General features: G+C 41.5%; 1 protein-coding gene across 1 annotated transcript in view; it reads left to right on the forward strand.

The window, feature by feature from the left end:
* Positions 1–20,463, forward strand: part of ptpn20 (protein tyrosine phosphatase non-receptor type 20) — a 36,308-nt gene extending 15,845 nt beyond the window's left edge. Inside the window, exons 26-47 of the mRNA XM_061039699.1 lie at positions 771–942; positions 1,444–1,655; positions 2,522–2,620; positions 2,875–3,398; positions 4,295–4,931; positions 6,172–6,342; positions 6,455–6,629; positions 7,752–7,962; positions 8,052–8,089; positions 8,323–8,409; positions 9,327–9,388; positions 9,803–9,964; positions 10,046–10,295; positions 11,086–11,192; positions 11,344–11,426; positions 11,825–11,961; positions 12,061–12,209; positions 13,727–13,817; positions 16,316–16,650; positions 16,734–16,949; positions 18,141–18,203; positions 18,302–20,463. Of these exons, the coding sequence (XP_060895682.1) occupies positions 771–942; positions 1,444–1,655; positions 2,522–2,620; positions 2,875–3,398; positions 4,295–4,931; positions 6,172–6,342; positions 6,455–6,629; positions 7,752–7,962; positions 8,052–8,089; positions 8,323–8,409; positions 9,327–9,388; positions 9,803–9,964; positions 10,046–10,295; positions 11,086–11,192; positions 11,344–11,426; positions 11,825–11,961; positions 12,061–12,209; positions 13,727–13,817; positions 16,316–16,650; positions 16,734–16,949; positions 18,141–18,203; positions 18,302–18,412 (4,092 nt within the window). The 3' untranslated portion in view covers positions 18,413–20,463. The remainder of the gene's footprint in view (positions 1–770; positions 943–1,443; positions 1,656–2,521; positions 2,621–2,874; positions 3,399–4,294; positions 4,932–6,171; positions 6,343–6,454; positions 6,630–7,751; positions 7,963–8,051; positions 8,090–8,322; positions 8,410–9,326; positions 9,389–9,802; positions 9,965–10,045; positions 10,296–11,085; positions 11,193–11,343; positions 11,427–11,824; positions 11,962–12,060; positions 12,210–13,726; positions 13,818–16,315; positions 16,651–16,733; positions 16,950–18,140; positions 18,204–18,301) is intronic.
* Positions 20,464–20,717: the final 254 nt, after the last annotated feature.

A 20,717-nucleotide genomic window follows, 5' to 3' on the forward strand; every position in this document is an offset into this window, starting at 1 on the left:
TATTAGTTGGACATTAGGACTTGTCGAACTCTTAAAGCTCCTTTCAGTAACTTTTCGGTTGTCTTGATTTGGCGACCCCTGTGGACAAAGGGGGAATATTCATAATCTCAAACAAGCAAGTTATTTGGACACCTACCCTGGGTCAGGAGTGACAGGCATTTAAAATAACTATATATGAATAAATGATCTTCTCTTTGATGGTTATGGTTTGGTTATGATTTATAAATTAATCTTTATTAATTTCAGTGTGTTTTTATTACCAGCTAAAAACTATTCACAGGAGCTTGAAAAAACAATTCAATACATTTTAAAGCTAATCATCTAGAAATGTAATATTAGGTACCAATCTCCATTTAATTAGGGTCTTTACAACCGTGGCCAGACATTACACCATTCAAAGAATAAGCTCATTAATCGTTTTTAAAAGAGTTTAAAGTGGTTACTTAGTTAGTCTGCTACCTGTGTGAGCCAGTCTTTCTCTACAACTACTTCCTGTTTTAAACACACAGCTATGATTGGTTGCCAGGGACAACGTGAGGTTAAGAACAACACCGACAGCTTGTTATTTAATTCTAATCATCACAATACATTTACATGATACAGTAAGCCCTACACTATTCATAAATCGATATATTCATACAATTTGTTGCCTGGGTTATTACATGCGCAGAGAAAACGCTCAGTAACTGTTGATAGTGTTCATCATTTTCTGTAGCAATGATTGAACAAACTGTTAAAAAAGAGGGTGTATGTGCATCTGTTCCCTGTAGGTGGTGAACCTGCTGTTGGAAAGGGAGCCAACCATAATACTGGAGCCCAGACCTGAATCTCCCTGCCCCCCTTTGGCCCACTGTCCATCACACACACAGCCCCCCAGGACTGAAGTCTCCATGGAAACGACCTTGAGTGGTCGAGCCAAGGACTACAGCTTTGTGACTGATGGTGAGAGGGGAGAGGAAGGGGCACAAACGCTCACAAAAGGGGGAAAAAAAAGACACACACACACACACACACACACACACACACACACACACACACACACACACACACACACACATTTGCACACATGGCCCAGAGGTGACTGTGAGTCATCTGACAGCTACATTGTGGTTTCTGTCAGAGTCATCCAGAGCTGACGCTGCCTCTGTCCCCCGAGACTACATGCTCTGAAACCTCGAAGCTGCCTGTTCAGCTGAGTTAAAGGGACAGTTCCTCGTCTCTGATTTTCTCTACAGGAGATGTACAAAGAAATGAAGGATTTTCTGCCTTTTCAAATTCTATTATTAAGGCTGTTCATCTCAAAGATACGTGTTGGAGAGATTGATGTACAATTTTTTAACACAGTGATCCAAAATGCAGCCTACATTACTGATTAAAGATTACACAACACACATTGATGCTCCAAGATTCCCCTCCTTCTCCCTTTTTTTTTTTTCCCCCTAGAAAACACACATGAAGTGGTGCTGAGGAAGAGTTTGTCCGGCCTCGGTTTCAGCTTTAACATCTCGTGGCTGCACTCGGGGCCCGACAGTGGCAGCGTGGTCCGCATCAAGCGCCTGTTCCCGGGACAGCCGGCGCTGGAGAGCGGCCTGCTACGAGCGGGCGACATCATCCTGTCGGTGAACAAAGAGCCCGTCAAGGACCTCTCTTACCAGGTACAAACCGAGGCTTTTAAATGAGTGTATCGTTTTCTCTCGTTTTTGTGTTCCCTAAACAGAGCGTTTCCACTCCCACACTCTTCCCTTTTGTTTTTGCATATTTCAGTCTTAATGCACGGAAACCTTCTTTTAGTTGATCGGTCATTTCAAACGATTCGGATTTTTTTCTTTGCATTTTGTTGCTGTTTCTTTTTTTCCATACATTACCCATGCATGTTTAATGGATGCTTTTCTTTTAAGCACTAATCCTGCAACACTGAAACATAAAAAAAAAATAAAGATTAATAAATTAAATACATCCTTTAGCATTGTTGCCATGGAAAATTAAGCCAGCCTGTTTTCATGTGCAAAGAAAGTTTTTTTTTTTTTGTTGCATATAAGAGGTTCTGCTATGGTTAATTATTTTAAGTATTGTGTGATATCAAAATGGCGATTGGAGATCAATGTTGCTGCACACTTTGATAAACATGGAGCTCACAACAGCCTAAAAAGTGTTCATACTTTGTTCACTAATGAAAACACAGCAGTCGTTTCTGTCTGTTGAGGAATAATTGTGAATGGGCCGGCGAGTGAGTGAGCAGCTCTCCTAGTGACCCTGTTCTTTCTTAAGATCTCGAGCACGTCATCCCATCACTAATCCTTTAAGCTCAGACAACCAAAAATAGCGAGCCGGTTGTGTCCGAGCGTTTGATGTGTCATTTAATCTTTTGTGTCCGGCCAACATGTGTGGTATTTACACACAAGCGTTTTAGCATAGCAACAAAAAAAACATAATGGGTTTTTGTCTCCAGACTTTAATACCCAAACCTTCCTGCACCAACAGTTTTCTGTGCGTGTGTGTGTTTGTGTGTATATTGTTTCAGAGAGTCTTGTTTCTGCTACGTGGTGCTCCATCTGAAGTTCATCTGTTGATCTGCAGACCAGGTCCTGGAGTATTTTATGTTGTAGATGAAAACACACTGGTGAGTTAACAAACATGCACAAGTATGCACACACATACACTTTATGTACAAAGGTAGAGAGTAGTTAACAGTTGGATATATGTGTGTAAGTATGCACCTGTATTTTGTTGCATGTTAATACAATTACATTATATCCTATATTAATGTCTGAATAAACCTATTCACTGATTCTGCACACCCAAATGTGGTTAAAAAAAAAGTATGAACTTTGAAAAAGAAAATCCAGACTTACCATCTCCTGTCTGGTTCTGTAGAGTCCTGCAGCCTTCAGAGAGGTCCGGTCTCAGTCTCTGGACATCAGACTAGGAGACGACTACAGCCAGCTGCTTAAGTTTAAATATGATGTCAAAATACCCGTCCTGAAGCCGGCTCCCACTCAGGAGGACGACGTGACCAACGCAGCGGAAAAGAGGCCAGAACCTCCTGCACCTCCCGCACTCCCAGACAACCAGGAGGGTGTTGAAATCCAAGGCCAGAACAACCAGCCTCTCCCATCGCCTCCCCGCTTGCCCCCGTCACCCACATCGCCTACGTCGCCTCCGTCGCCAGTCTCACCAGCCTCACCCGCTTCCCCAGCATCACCTGCCTCACCTGCACCCGGCTCTCCGACAGCCCCGCCAGAGTCCCAACCGACCGCTGGGAGACCACCGGAGGAGGTGGAAGCAAAGCAGGGGAGCAGAGGCAAAGGGGAGGAGAAGGAGGTGGCAACGACGACGAGCTCCGTTGTGACGCCTATGGACGTCTGTCCTAAAACTGCCTCCAGCTATGTTTATTCCAGGTAATGAAAACTACAGTATGACATATTATTACACATCTTATTTCACATATTATCACATCATATAACATCATATAACATGTAAACATATGCTGTTTATCAGAAGTGGAGGAAGCCTCTGGTTTTAAAAGTGATACAATGGTGACGAGCCTTAAATCTGCATTCTGTCTAACGGCCAACAGGGGGGGGGAACTTTACTAATTGCAAAACAGAAATCCATTTGAATGTAAACAGATGCAAAAGTGCCCCAATGTCTGTTGTTTTATTAACTCAGGTCATATTTTCCTAACACGTTTATGGATCTCATCGCTGGTTTCAAGTCTCATTCTATATAAAATTCATGTTCATTTTGTAAATAATGGTCCCTTTACAGGTGATGTACTACTGATCCCCATCCTAAAACTCACATATAGTGTTACAACGCTGGATGCCCATACTAAACATGGGCAAGGTTTCAGATCAACCCAGGATCACGCAAATCACGCGTTAGTTTTTCTGATACAAAACCAAGAATCTCACAAGACGCCTTCAGGCCCTCATGTGAGCGGTTGAAACCTCTTACATAGGCTTACATCGGGAGGGAAGCCTTAAAGAGACAGCAGCTGAAATGAACCCTGTGCAGAGGCTGAAATGAGCGTTTGTACCCAAGCCCGTATACGATGAATAAGGAGTTTTGTAGAAGTGCAGATCATGCAAAGCAACTGAATATGTTTCACAGACTGACATCATGACAGGTGAAAATGAGTATAACATAAGTACCAGCTACTACAAGGTAGTTAGCCAATCATAGTTCAGGATTTTGGGGTGGCAACAGGGATTTTGAGATATGCCCAGACCCCGTGGATCCTCCCCTGCTCGAGTGCTCTACAGTCTCTTAAGTACTCTTTGTTTATCTGCAGTGGAGTCCGAGAGGAGGCCGATGGAAGTGTGACCTACTGTCTGATGGGAAATGGACTGACCATCATGGCGGATGAAGAGTACCTGACCATCAGCTCCACAATGGAGCCTCCTCACAGCTTTTCCTCCAATCTCACCTCTCACACCCCCTCAACCAACCTCCCAGCCCCCCACTCTCAAACCTCCGTCCCCTCCTCCGGATTCAGCTCTCACAATCCAAACCTAAATCCTCACACCCCGACCACAAACATCTCACCTCTCAACCTCTCGTCCGACACCCTGAACACCTTCCCCCTGACCCACCTTTCTCAGCCCCTGACGACGCAGCCGCCCAAAGCCAAGCACCACCCGATCCAGCAGGGGCTTCTCCCCAGTCACTACAAAGCCATGTCCAAGAGCAGCAGGCCTCTCGTGCCTCCACCTCAGCCTCCTGCTCCGTCACTGTCCCCCATCACAGCGCAGGTCATGTCCTCTGTGCCTCCCTGTGCAAGTCCACCTGCACCGACGCTACCTCACCCAGTGCTGCCCCCTATTGGTCCGAGCCACACGCTGCAGAGGGAAGAACCGGAGAAAAGAGAGAGGACGTACAAGGATGATGATGCAGATTTGGATGAAGAGGAGGAAGAGAGTAGAAGAAAGGCAAGTTTGCCAAGTTTTGTGTTTTTGGCTTACTTTACCCCCGCCGGAAAATTTTAGTTTCACCTCAATATTCTTGTCATATATAAGATATTATTGATTTAGACGGAGTATTTGGCTTGTAACAATTTACGAGCAGCCAAAGATATACTGTAGATGTTTGTTTTAAATGTTGAAGTAATCAATTTCAAGCATGTTACATTTCACATGTAGCATTTAATTGTGATTAAATTGCATAGCCAGTATAAACAACCAAACTGGTAACAAAGATTCAATATAGGATAGGATAGTACTTTATTGATCCCCAGAGGGGAAATTCGGGCGTTACAGCAGCACAGACAAGAAAGCTCAAATACACATTAAACAGAATAGATAAGATAAATAAAAATAAAAATAAAAACAGGGGGTATATACAGTACAAAATGAATGATGAAGTGAACTGGGGAGAATTGAGAATTGAGACAGTATTTGCAGAGAATGACAAGATAAAGTGACAAGTGATGATTAAAGTGACTTGGTATGATAAATAGCAACAAGTGATGTAAAACAGCAGAGAAGAGAGGCAGTGTTGTACTACAGTAATGCAGAGTGCACTTATATAATATAATGTAGTATAATATAATATAATATAATATAGTGCAATATGAACAATATAGTGTAATATAATGAAATGTTATATAATATAGACTAGTATAATAAAATATATAGAATGTACAGTATATATGTATATATATATTGATGCTAAATAATAATAATAATACAATAATACAATGATAATAATGAAGCAGGTCATGTGGGTAGTGTTTTATGGGGGTGAAGTTTAGTGTCAATGATATTCTATGTTTTTTAATTCTTATCAGCATAAATCAAAGTTTACCAACCCACTTACATTTGCATACGCTATACTGCTTTACAATGTATTTTTTAACCTTTAATTCATATCAAAAACGTTTCACCACAGTGAGTTATCCTACCGAGCAGAAACAACAGATGCATTAGCCCATGCTCTTGTTTCTCCATACCTCTGTCTTTCTCTGCTTAGTACATTGACAGCAGATGTCAAGGTTTAGTGCTTAGAAATCTGTAACAAGGATTAAAGGAATTTGAGGAAACACTTTTTTATTCACTAAGTTCACCAGAGTCCACCAAGGTGTTAACATTTAAGTATTAGCTTGAAGGGATGCTTCTTGTTATTTATTGAAGGTAAAAGTTTAAATGATTTGTCTTGTTGTTTCCCTGTCAGGGTTTGGTCAAAGAGTTTGAGCTGACAGTCCTTCTGAGCAAATCCAGGAGTGGAAGCTTTGGGTTCACCATCACCCGAAGCAAGCTGGACAACTGCTACTACATCCAGGAAATACTGGACAACCCCGCCAAGTCAGACGGTCGTCTCAGAGCTGGAGACAGACTCATCACAGTACGCTTAAACACACACACATCTTCAATACCGAACGTTATATCGTTGTGAAGTGTTTGTGTTGAGTGAGTAGTGGTCAAGGTGACAGTGATGATCTCTTATTGGTTTCCAGGTAAATGGGCATAATGTCACCAGTGTTGCAGACGACGTTGCCATGACGATCCTCAGGTCGTCTCCGAGAAAACTGAGCATGACCCTGGGGAGGGCTGTTACCAACCTGGTGGCCCCGCCTCCCTGTGACAGCCTGCCAGATGTTGTTCTCTACAAGACGCCTTCAGGACAGCTTGGTGGGGCTCTGACATTTTTTTACCACTCATTTCAAAGAACCTGTAGATCCAATCTAACAAAGCCGAGCCTTTATATGTTAGGCCTTTTTTATAAAATAGATAGAATCTAAAAAAAAAGCTTTTTAAATACAAAATCAAAAGAACATAATAATTATAAATTTCAATAACATTTTCTGGAATTGGATTTTACTCGGAGCAAATTGTTAATTGTGAGGTAGTTTATTCAGTCAGAGGAAAGGTCAGATAAAAGTTAATAAAATAAAGTTATTCTGCTTTTACTCCCACTGTTGGGATGTGTGTGGACAATTAATGACAGCCAGGGATGTTGAGTATTGACCTCAGTTTTATATTTTTAGCTGCAAGAGACAAGCTATGTATTGAAACAGTACTAGTAGCAAGTGCCACAGAGCCATCAGTTAGCATTGCGTTTATGGGTTAAATCTTCATTTAATAGCCTTTAATTACTCCAATCTATGAGATTAGCCTGCCATTATTCGGGACAGATGTCAATGCGAGACAGACTTTTCATTATTTCCAAATCAAACTCATGCACAGCAGAGATGGAAAAGACTATAGAATTTTAAATCTGCACTGAAATCATATTTCACTGTGTAAACAATTAGGACATCATTCAAATGTTTTGATAAGAAATCAGTCATTTGATCTTGAGCTCATCTATGCCAAACTGCTGCACTTTTTATCCCCTTATTATTGTTTTGCTAACTATTTAAAAACACTCGATGCATAGGGGCCTTTAATTGAGGCCTGCCTTTATTTTCTCAATTATTATAAGTTTTATGGTAGGTGTTCTTCGCAGCCAAACTAAAACCACTTAAACATTCAGTATCGTGTTGAACTTCACTGATGTCTCATGTGCAATTTTTTTGGAGTTTGATGAGGAAGATGTCAATCAAACTTGGATTTTTGACACTTCACAGCCCTGTGAAATTGTTCAAGCAGCAACATTTTGCTGAGTTTTTTTCTTTTTTGATTTTAAGAAGGCAGAGATTCACAGATTTTGAATGTGCTTATTGGGTCTATATGTACATGTGTATTATGTCATGCCGAATGCTTACAGGCTTCAGCGCACATCACCGGTGTTGTCCTACTGTTTGTGTGTAGGTATTAAGCTGACAGGAGGCATTGGCAGCAAATGGCAGGGCATCTACTGTCTGGAGGTGGTGCCAGGCTCTCCTGCCAGCGAGGAGGGCAGCGTCCAACCCAACGACAAGATCCTCTACATCAGCGGCAGGTGCACGCTGGGAATGACCCTGGAGGATGCAGTCAAAGCCTGTGAGATCGCCCCGCGAAAAGTTAAACTCAAAATCATCAGGTTTGTGTCCTCAAACTGGAGAAATGTGTTCATATAGGTGTTTTGTTCTTTGTGTCTCTGAGTGACTCTCATGTTTGTGTCTGCCACAGAGAGGAAACACCAGTGACCCCGAAGGCTAAGTGGAACGGTGAGTTGCTCTGAAGGGTTAATGGGATGCTTTCACCTGCTTGACTTAACCCAAGGACACATCAACAGGAAAGTTTTGTTGGACTGCCTAGAAACCAGAAATGTTTGTGCTCCGCTGAGGATCATTTAGGATCAATCATTAGCAGAATGTTTTGTGAGCTCTTCATCTGTATGCTAAATAAATGTTTTTGTACTAACGACGGTGTTACACTTCTAAGCTGTTCTCTCTTGTAGGTCTGTTTGACTGGAAGAAGGACAGGAAATTCTTTGCCCGTTTTGAAGAGCCGGTCTCTCCAGAGAGAGACTCTCCTACTGAAGATGGTGAGGTTTTGAACAATTGAATTCAATTGTTTGTTATAGAAGTCTTAGGGGCATTTTCACCTAAACATAAAATATTAGAAAGTGTCCAAAAAAAAAAAACACCAAGAGAGGTTTTCTGTACTTGGGCCTATCTCCTCACGTTTTCTATCAGCACAATGACTCTAGCTTGTTGCTGCTTTGTCTGCATGAAGCCGGAGCTCGGTGCTGAAAGATAGTTGTCTTTGCAGCTGTGTGTTTGAGTGTGTGTGTGTGTGTGTGTGTGTGTGTGTGTGTGTGTGTGAGTGTGAGTGATTTGAATGCTGACAGACAGATCCTGGGCTCTCACAGCAGGATTAATAATTAGCAAGCCTCAGGCCCTCCACTGGTGTATAGGACTGCAGGGCTGTATCTGTCTCACACACACACACACACACACACACACACACACACACACACACACACACACACACACACACACACACACACACACACACACACACACAGTGGCATACAGACAGTGGTCTACCGGGCAGGTAGCACAGTTGCTTGGTGACGGCGCATGCAGCAAACAGGGACAGTGGAGAGGGGTCAGTCTGAAAAGAGCAGACTTGTTCACCTGTCATAGAAGAGACGCACCCATCAACACTTCTCTTATAAAATGGCCGAAGAGGTGGGAGGTTGGTGTGTGTTGTTTCTTCCCCCCGTGTCTACAGCGAAAACTTCCATTGGCAGAAAGGATGCATGGATGTCAAATCTTGCCTCAGGGAACTTCTGTTGACAGCTTTGGACCGTACTCCAGACGTTTCTTTATAAAAGCGTTAACATGGCTGACTGACTTTTTGATGATTTATTATCTGCATCATTTTAGATACTATAAATGACTTTCTGCATTAGCTTGTGATCATTGATAACTCTTAACCTGTTTTTGTTTTTTTCAGTCGAAGCTGTGTGTAGGACTGCGGGGAATTTCCGATGTCTCCCTTTCACCCAAGATAAAGATGTAAGTTTTATCAAATGCTACTTTCCTTTGTCCAAAAGCTCATTCTTTCTAAGTCCACGTCTTCATTTTCACATCCAGTTCTGTCGATTTAATTTTTCTTCTCCAGCACATCTTTCAAATTGTTTTATGTAACACACACTGTAACATGAGTCTACTGTGTGTCAATCTGCGGATGTATTCTCCGCAGGGGGGGCCACTGTCTACGTGTGTGTGTGTGTGCGTCAGACTTTTTAACAACTGATATATGTTTGAACAATATGAGGGGATTACTTGCAGGGGGGGAAAAAAAGTGTTCCTGCAAAAAAAAAAAAAAAAAATGGAATCAAATTTCCAGAAAGCAAAAATTATTCATCACTCAATTCCTCCAATTTTTTTCGTTTTCTTTCTCCTACTTTCTTCCTGTGGTTTATTTAGAGTTGCATCATGCAAGTGGACTTCACAAAACCAGAGGGAGGAGGCCTTGGCTTTGCTTTGGTTGGGGGAACTAATGGCAGCATGCTCAGAGTGAAGGATATCTGCTCTGGTGGAGTAGCTGAGCAGGACGGTCGGCTGAGAGTTGGAGATATTCTATTAGAGGTACCATGCTTCTCTATCTTTAATTATCCCTGTAGTGGGGGGGGGGGGAAACAAGGCCTGATTGTCACTGTGTGTTTTCAGGTGAACGGCGTGATCGTGTCCGGTCTGAGCCACAGTAAAGTGGTGGACATCCTGCGTAAAGCGGAGGGCTCTGTTCAGCTCACCATCTGCAGAGACATCCTGCCCCTGACCTACTCTGAGTCACCCACACCGCCCAACATGTCCGCTCACACTGAAGCTATTCTAGCCGAGCAGCCGGCTCCTGTGTCCAGCCCTGATACCTGCTCCTCTCCCGACGTCGTGCTGAATAAGCCAGTCGAGCGCCCTCCAGGTAGGATGTCTGACAACTGTCTATTCTTTCAACGCAGGTTTTAGAAGGATCAAAGTGCAGAAATAAAACGCTGTACTCTCAAGTGTGAATGACATCAGAAAAATGAGGGTTTTAGACTTCACCGAGACTTGAATACCATTTTTGTAACTGTATTTAAACAAAATATGAGGATAATAATAATCTTTATTTAAAAGTGATGCCTCTAATAGACATACAAAACCACACAAGACCATCAGAGAAAACGCAGAATATTTCTACAATGTTACTGCCACTAGGATTCAACCGATGCAATTAACACCGGTTTTTGTTTACACATTCCCCAGAAAGGTCTCACAGTGAGTGGTATGAGTGGAAGCCAGATAAGACATTCTTTTTTTAGAGAATATTACGAAGGCATGTACAGGAAAGCATCAGCAAAGAGATTAAATGTTCTGTTTAATGCGGAAAGACCCCGAAAATGGACCCGAAATGAGAATTCCTCAACCTTTGTAGGATTTGAATCGCAAATAAACTTACTTTGGAATAAAAATGATACGTTTTGATCGGGTAAAATCATCAATCACAATCAAATTTCATGCAAATCTGTGCACTCATACTTGTGTTCTAAGTCTTAACATTAAACTTGCGTAAAACACATTTTATAAATACAAATGATGCTGCTTTTACGTGCAGCGTATAAAGGAGAAGTTACACCTTGACTTGCAATCATTTTCAAGACCAATGAGTTGCCTCAGAGCGCTTTAAAGCAACACTAACTTAAATGTATTGTGTCCTTATATCATCGTTTCAGAGATAACATCAGATCCTGTGCTCGCTGAAGCTGGTGTGGTGCTAACCTCACCCCCGCCTCCACCTCGACGGCTGACTATAGTCACAGACGAGGCTGCAGTTAAACAGGTAACATGCGCTTTAAAAGCATGACATTCTGTGTTGTAAATATGATTTTAACCTTTATTTAATGAATTAATTAACACCCCTTAACTCTTGACTAACATCTACTATTAACACGTTACTCCCTCCTGTCTGCTGCCTCCTCTGGCTGGAACAGGAGAGCTGTGAAAGCACGCCTTCTCATCAAGCTTGCTGCCCGTCCCTCAATGTCACTGACATGTTGCATGGAGCTTCTGACAGGTAGAAACTTCCCAAACTTCTCCTCTCATGTCGCCTCTACTTATTCCTTCTCCTGTACCACCTTAGTCCTCCTCCTCATCCTCCTCCTGCTTCCTCTGTTTGGTCTACTGGTGTTCCATTCTTAACCACAAGGAGGCAGCAGAGAGCAATAAATAAATAAACGCTGCTGCATAGAGCTGAGGACCTCAATGAGACAGCTAGGAAGCCTCTAGTACCATTGCCTGTAGCCTCACAGCATTAGGTATGGCAGACGTATGCAGATATTTTAGCTTCTTGTCTATACTGTATTTTAGGTGGAAAAGTCGCAGGGAAAGGAAGCTCAGCCTTGCATGATTTCATCCCCTCCTACCGAAGAGTAAAATGGTCTGGTCTCACCCCTGCCCCCCTGACTCCCCCAGGAAACAAATTGTGACCAAACTTTTGGACCAGTCCTGCAAAGACATCCGGAAAACTCAGTCAGATGGCTGGAGCAGCGAAGAAGAAGATGACGATGTGTTTGAAGCCACCAGTCTCGAAACAGCCTCACCACAAACAGGTGTCCGCTCGTTTTCCTCTTACGTTGATGCGTCTGTTTTTTTTTTGTTTTTTTTTGCTGTTTTAAAAGCATCACTTGTCCCTTGTCTCTTTTCCTCAGGCCCACCCATAGTTTCAGAGGAGGAACTGGCAAGTTTAGCCGTAATTAGTCCCTCTAAGACCAGCCAGTACTCCGGCTCCAGGGTTAGAGCTCTCATCCAGATTCTGCAGCATCAACTGGACCAGCAGGAACTGGTCAAAGAATTCATGGTGTGTATCATTAAGTGTTGTGTAAAATTCACAGGACAAAAGGTCAAATAAAACGGACTAGACATGACATTAAACCAGTACCCCCATTGATCCTGATTAACCGCTTTGATTCAGTCACAAAGCTGCAAGTTTGATGCAGAAGGAAATGTGTGCTGATATTCAGTACAGCCGTTTCACCTCGAGCATGATGATGATGAGATTTTTTATAACTGTAACAGACCTTTCACTTAGCTCCAGCAACAAAACGCGTTCTACAACTTGACCGAAACTGGACTGTTGCTCGGCCTCACATAAATATTCTCTGCGCGGTTGATACATTTGAATGCCTACACATTTCATTTACATTTCATTATTTAATTCAAGTATTTTTTAAGAAACTATATCGATCTTTGGAATGCAAAGTATGACAGTTTGCTGCGACGGTTATGTAACATCAACGATTCAACATTCAGTACACCTGAGGCAGAGTGATACATCAAGGCTGTGACAGAAATCACATTCTCATTCTCTACTCCTTACCCAGAAAGTTCTCTGTAGAAGACCATAAAGTGAGCTCAACAGTGCTGTAAAAACGCCGATAATGACATCATTGCTGTCGCACAATAAAACGGGCAGCTCAACGCTTGCTGGGAATCGTGCTATGATTAAATAACGGCATGACTTTCTTTCTTTCTTTTTTATAGATTTAATTGATTTGTATGCCTTTATTAGAGATACGGGACAGAGGGTGAAGTCAGAAATCAGAGAGAGAGAGTGTGTTGAACAACCAGTCGCCCTATGTTCAGGACCTAACCAATTGCTAGACCAACCTCCTAACGGCATGAATTTCAGGGACACATAATGTTATACTGAGAATATTTTCACAAAATAAATAAATATAATAAGTAATATATTTTATTAATCAAACCATATTTTCATGCCACAATTCATTTATTCCTCGTGTGGTTAAAGACGTCCATCTATTGATTTTCCTTTGCACCACAATGCATGATGGTTTATATTCCTCGGTAAATGACTCTCAGTTGTACGGTAATTTCCACAATGCATTGTGGGAAACATTGACTCCACTCTATTGGGTATAATAATTCTCAATCATAATAACAAAAGTAATGCATAAGAATTATATAAAGATTTTCTGAATACTCAACAAAGAAAAACAAAAAACAAAACAGAGTTTGTTAGTGTTTGTAGGAGGGAGGAGTTTTTAGGGATTTTTTAAAGGTGGAGAGTGACGGGGGGGGGGGGATCTGATGTTCTTTGGGAGATTTCCTCATAATTATGACGGCTTTAGTGTGGTTTATAGTGAGTAGTCATGATTTTGGACACAGGCAGTTTTCAGATATTTTTTTAAAGCACCAACACACATGCAAGTAAGCACATAAAGATACTTCATTAATATTAAACGCTGCCGTTTTGTTCTATTTTTTTTTATGGACAGACACACAGCAGATCCAGCTGCAGTCTTCAAAGTCTAAACATTTCCTTTTTTGTTTTTCTGCCCTTGTTGCTCCTTTCAGGCTCTGGAGCATCTGAAGCCCACGGACAACTGTTTGGTGGGAAAAGCCCCAGAGAACAGAGATAAGAACCGCTACAGAGACATCCTCCCCTGTAAGTCTCTCACAGAAACTTCTGATCACTTTCACTTTCTCCATTTGTTCAAACTCCTGTGTAAATGTTATATTCCCCCCTATTGGAGAGTTTTTATTGGTGAGCTGAAGCCTGTTAAAGTTAGATACTCACAGACCCCGGCGTTTATAGGAGTGCCTGTTTGTTAGCACTTTTCTTCGCCTCTCAGTTTAAGTTGACTTTGAGGTCTCTTCTGAAGGGGGTCGAGATATTTGTTTACAACACTGAAGTCATGTCTGCACAACAAATCATCCAGTATCAATTCACTGGTGGCCACACTGGTAATTTCCTTGGAGTCAGCCCAGTGTGTAATTACGAAGATGTCATTTGTTTCCAACCTTGTAATTATCTAGGATTTATATTTTTTAATAATTAAAGCGGCTTCAGGAGAAAATTACAAGCTGTGTAATTGGTTTGGATTTCAGGGTGTAAATGCAGACTCAGTTCTGTGTGTGTGTGTGTGTGTGTGTGTGTGTGTGTGTGTGTGTGTGTGTGTGTGTGTGTGTGTGTGTGTGTGTGTGTGTTCATGCACTCAGGGATGCTATGCTTTTGTTTATGATAACACTAATGATAGTGAAGATTGTTCAGCATGTTGTTAATGTAAACCTTCAAGATAACACACACAGTACAGTGTTTCCCCTAGGTTTACAGCGTTGGGGGGGGTGGGGACAAGACGACACGACACGACGACACGACACGACAACTTGAAGGAATCTTTCATGCGTTACTTTTAATGACAGCTGTCCTTTTCTATCGGAAAGGTATCCTTAAATGACTTCTTTCCCTGATTTCCGACTCTAACCACTACCTATACCTACAATAAAAGGCACAAAAAGCCCCCCCAAAAAAAAACCTTTTATTTTTTTATTTTTTTACTTGACCTTCAGGGTCATCAAATTACAGAAGCTAACTTGGTAATGTGTGTCAGATAGATAGCAGCTCAACACCAGTCACTCAAATTACCTGATAATTTAAATAAACATTCGCTCTTGTGCAGTTGAATGAATCAGAAGATAAGCTACAGAACACAAAAAAAACTTTGTTTTTAAAAGGCTATAAACATGTTTCACTCTGCTGTCAAAGTTTAGGCACTGATAAACAATCCCGTAAAGTTTTAACGTGCGAGTCTATACTGAAGTGCCAAAATACTGCAGTTCCTCAAGTGCCCACTTGAGGCCGGCGGCAAAAGCCAAGGAAGCCCCATCAACACCCATGTTAAAATGCTAATTTTGACAGCAGAAATAAACATGTTTACCTTGTGGTTAAAAAAAATGAATTTGGTATCGATAGCTCATGTCTTTATTGGCACACACTGTACAAAGGGGGATTTTTTTTTTTTTTTTTTTTACAACTAATCAATTTTTGATTGTATTAAGTCTGAGAATAATTCTTATTTAAGGATGGGGTTGATCTGACTGACAGGTGGGTGTGTTGCAGCTGTTTGCCATTAGCTAAAAGCCCGCCTCAGCTCCACGTCTTTGCCCATAGCCAGGGTGACTGAAAGTGAATTTGAGACAGCATTTCTAATATGGCCACCGCCATCATTGGGCTTCAAAAGTCAACTTCAGAAACCAGCTGGTGACATCACTAAGACATTGTCCAAGTATCTTGGATTGACTCACATTTGGAGCCAGCCTCAAGTGGCCACATGAGAAACTGCAGTTTTTGGCACTTTTCTATTTGCATAATTTCTCAGCCACTTCAGGTTAATGACTGGTATGCAACACTTTTGGATTCAATGCTTGAAATGTGGTTAACCCTGGTGATATTGAATAAAGTAACACCTGATTATAATGTTAACCTGCCACACACACACACACACACAATACACACAAACACTTAGCAATTACTTCTTCAGTCCTCAGAGTGGCTTGAGGGTGTTAAAAAGATCCTAAATGGAAAATCACTGCACCTCACCAAATGCCTGGTCATGTTTAGCCTGTAACAAATTGTGTTTGTGCATTAAGTCTAGAAAAAGGGGGGCATGTTGTGTGCTGCCCTGATACTTTGCTTTAAGCCTTTAACTATTTTATTTAGAAAGTCTGATTTCCAGTCTGTGGCTTTTTGACCTCACAAGCGGGAGGTGTGGGACTAACCCAGAACACATTCCTTACTTTCCTCCATCTATCACCTCTCTCATCACCAACAAACTTCCTCACAGCGAGGGTTTGTTGAGCCCGACTCCAGACCCTAGAGCTGTTTACTCGGCTTTATTTACTGTAAGATTGCGTGCCATTTGGAAAAACAACAAGGCGTGCAGTGTTTGTTGTTTATGATCAAGAAATGATTTGGCTTATCAATCATCAAGAAAAACACTGGAAACGTCCGTCAGTCTGTTGGAGGCAGAATGGTGTCTTTCTTTTTTTTTTTCAGCTGCAATTAATTTATTGTTAAACTCATGCAGTGGTGAATGCTCACACTCAGATTTACTCATGCAGAGAGTTCAGGGTGATTTTCCCTTCACTCTTTCCCCCCCATAGATGACAAAACTCGTGTTGCCATTGGAGACAACCAGGACTATATAAACGCCAGCTTCATCCGCTTGCAAGTTGGCGATGAAGAGTTTTTCTACATTTCCTGCCAGGGCCCTCTGCCCTCCACGGTGCCGGCCTTCTGGCAGATGATCTGGGAAAACAAATCTGACGTGATCGCCATGATGACCCAGGAAGTAGAGCGGGGACGGATTAAATGTCACAAGTACTGGCCACAGAAGCTGGGCGTGCCTCTGGACACGGGCAGGTACCAAATTCACCTGGAGAACCAGCAGCACCTGGACTACTTCCACATCAAGGTCATCCGCATGGTGGAGACAGAGGTAAGAGATGTCATTTATGTTTATTGGGATAAATTGAACTCCAATGATGATTGTAACCTTCGGATTTAAATCTCTTATTCCAGTCCGGTGAGACCCATTTCGTCCGTCACCTGAAGTTCACACACTGGCCTGACCACGGCGTGCCACAAAGCTCGGAGCAACTGGTTCGCTTCATCCGCTACCTGAGAGCGGTGCATCACAAAGGACCGGCCACCGTGCACTGCAGCGCCGGCATCGGACGCGCAGGAGTTCTTATCTGCACTGATGTTCTTCTCAGCCTCATCGAGAACGATTTGCCTGTGAGTTGAAGTCATTTTCAGATCTGTACCTTTGTCTCTAAATATCTTAACACAGCAATGAGCCGATTACAATAATAGTTTCTGTATTTATAAAGCAGTTTTATTCAACAACAAAGTGCTCACATATATATATGTATTTGTATAAGAGGGCAAAGCAGTAGACCTGGTCTAAGTGAGAAATGCAATGACTGCAAGGGTTTTCCAACAATTTCAAAGAACAATGTAAAAATATTATAGTGAGTAATTCAAATGTACAAAAATGAATTTCATTTAAAACCAAATTAAAGAAAATATGAAAGCATTGGATTTATAATTTAAACTTGTGTACAGCTGTTTTGATGAGCTCTTTAAGTTGGACACAGATGGATTGCCAAGACATTTTATGCAGATATTCATGTTCTGCAGGAGATGATGTGTTTTACCCTCTGACTGTTTCTGCGGCAGCACTGACAAGTTGATAACTTTTCTTTGAGTGAAATGTCTCAACAACTCTTAAATAAATAGTATTTAAAGACATTGACTTACCTGTCAGGATGAATTGTAATAACTTTGATCCCTTTGTGTTATTTACATTTTATGACCAAATACTTGAAACAACAATTTGTCACTCCCAACTGCCTTGGCTATATTTTTGTGTGTAGTACTTATTGTGGAAATTATTAGCATGCTAACAAACTAAATAAGGATGGTAACCAAGCCTACTAAATGTCTGGGCCTGGTTGTTCAAAAGGTTTATTCTGGATAAGAATGATCCAAAATTCGGTAAACACCTTTTTTCTACCAAGGATCAAGTAATCCAGCTCACATAATCCTGGTTTTAAAAGAAAAACTGGACAGGATAAACTTGGTCCAGGACTTTATAAGGAAAACCAAATCTGGATTGCCTGTGCTTTAAAGATGACGTCACACGACATAACACAAAGATCCTTACAGCTGTTTCAATTACATGATTAATGTTCAATATTTTTGCAATTGGGTGAACTAGTTTCTTAAAATTTGATTGAAAATCTTGAATCCTGTTGGATAACATTGAACAACCAGGCCCTGATCATCAGCTTGCTCTCGTTGGCATTAAGGAGATTGATGGCTGTCAAATCTAAGTTTTGTGTTTTTATTATGGGCATAATGAATGACTTATGGCTCACACACATCCTATAGCTGTGTCTAACAACCTTCTGTCTCCTCTTTTAGATTGATGTGACTGAAATCGTAAAAGAGATGAGGCTTCAGCGTCATGGGATGATTCAAACCAAGGTCAGTGCCAACGCAAGGGTTAAGTGTTAAAAGTTCAAGCTTTATAAAAAGAGACACTTCTGAAAAGTCATGCATGCCCTTTGTCCCTCTCGTTGCAGGATCAGTATCTCTTCTGCTACAAAGTCTGGTTGGAGGTTTTACAGGGCATTTTACAGCTTCACGGCAACCAATGGCAACCGGAAAGTCCCAGAGACCACAAAGTCGTCTGAATGTTTCCACCTCCACTTCAGCGAGCTGTAAAGCACTGACTGACTTTTAGAAACCACATGCAGGCTATCACAGCACAGACCGGAGATCTCTTTTTCTTTGGCTGTAGTTTAGTTTGATTAGCTTTTATGAAACCTGTACTTCCTCTCCGTTTTGATACTTTGTGTTGAGCCCTTTTGTTATTGACTTCTACTCTTTTTTTTTGTTTTTTTGTTCTGTATGTGCTCTCGGTGCTGTGATGATGTCTGTTTAATTTAGATCACTGAGGTTGTTTTGCCTTTTCAGGCTTAGTGATTTGCCTTCTGTCTCTTAGCAATTTTTTTTTTTTCAAATGTGTGTGTCACTTTTTGAATGTTTCTCATTTACTTTCTCCCCATTTCCTCATTTGTTTTTTGCAAGTTGCATTATTTTCTTTTTTTTAATTCAAACTGCATGGAATTCAAAAATCTGGTAATATTCACATCTTTTATCTGGCAGTCATTTCCATGAATGTCATCAAAATGCACAAGTGTACAGTACGCTCATCTCACCAGAAGGAGAATCTGTTTGTAACCTTGATGAGTAGCGTTTGATTAAGCATTATCATTTCATTAAGTGCATTTGTACCCTGGAGAAAAGGGCATTAGCAAAAGAACAGTATTGATTTTTCAGTTCATCATCTAAGGGAATGAAAAGAATCAAGTGCCTTGGAATGACTCACACCGTTTGCTCTGCATCGACCCCGAGCCGCTTGTCACAGGCGGCCGGGGACGAGGGGCGAGAATCTGATTTGAGAGCTTGTTTGTTGTTTGAGGTGAATGGGAGGAGCATCAGGAGGAGGAGGAGGAGGAGGAGGAGGAGGAGGAGGAGGAGGATTACATCTCACATCTCACCTTTAAGTTAGTTACACTGTAACCAAGAAACAATGTGAAGTTTGCACACCGCCTGGCAATCTTTTTTTTTTTTTGTTTGTTTGTGGGCCCATTTTATACAACTCACAATGAACGTCTTACTACACACAATCACAACTTGCACACCCTAATACAGATAAAGAATGATTTAACATAACAAACGTTTGGATGAAGTCATAAATTTTCAATTCACTCTTTTGCAAAAAAAATTTCGATCAGATGTTAACGCTGAATACTATTTTCTAAAATGTACAAAAAAAAGTGATTTAAATGTCATTTAAATAATTAGTTTTAGGTGTCATTTGTTATATGAAAGCATCCTTTATCTGTATTCCACAGCTATTTTAATACAAACTCAGCCAAAAATGCAAAAAATACGACGAGGTTTACAAACTTTCCATTTTGCCACTTCAGATGTACAAAGCAACGGAGCTGCATCTCAAAGTCACAGATGATTTATAGCTGCTGGTTTTAACCTCAACCTTTGGATGTAGCCGCTTGTGAGCTTTGTTCTTTTAGCCGCTATCACACACACACACACAAACACACACCAGCTCTCATATTGCATGCAGACTCTTAAAGTACAGACGTCTGAGCCTGGAGTTTGACTGAATGACTTGAACATGATCAAAAATGTGGAATGTAACAAAGCAATACCCTTCAAGGGGGGGGGGGGGGATCAGAACGTCAACCTCTTACCCACTAACATCTTCAAAACTGTTTGGAGCATGTTGGTTAAGACATATGCAGTACTTTACCTTTGCCATGTGGATGGCGGTGCAGAGCCGTCAGCCTCTGCGCTGTGTATGCGACATCCTTTCATTCAGCGCTGCTTGGTTGGTTTTCCAGCGACGGGTTATGTGCAAGTTCATGTTCTCCTTGAGATCCTGTTGATATGTTTTCTCCCTCAGAACTTGGAAAAAAAAAAAAAAAAAAAAAATATTATTATTGAAAGAACAAACGAGCACATTTTGCATTCATCTGTGAAAAGGCATACTGTACAGTCAAGCAAGTGCTTATGCAACAAAAACAGCATTGTGAAATGTAATAACCCCTTAATTGCACAACTGCTTATTTATGCTAAATTAATGTACAAGCCACTATGTAACCAATAACTGAGAACAATATAATACCTCTCTCTTTAATTAAAAACTCTTCTGAAACTTGTTTGTGTGTTTTTTAGCACGTTTCACACCCCCACCGATTCTGAACGCAACATAACTCAAGTTGAACAACGGAACAAGAGCAGCAGAGAGGGTTTTCCCTGACGGCACACACAGAACAGAGAGCCGGAGGCGGCCCTAAATCTAATTCCACTGAGCCCCCTCTCCACTTTTACTGCAGGGTATACTCCCTCTCAGGTTTTACTGCAGGGTAAATAAGCTGGTCTCACAGGGGTCTTTGTGACAGCATGGAA

This window comes from Labrus mixtus, chromosome 6 (genome assembly GCF_963584025.1).
Source record: "Labrus mixtus chromosome 6, fLabMix1.1, whole genome shotgun sequence".
Classification (NCBI taxonomy): domain Eukaryota; kingdom Metazoa; phylum Chordata; class Actinopteri; order Labriformes; family Labridae; genus Labrus; species Labrus mixtus.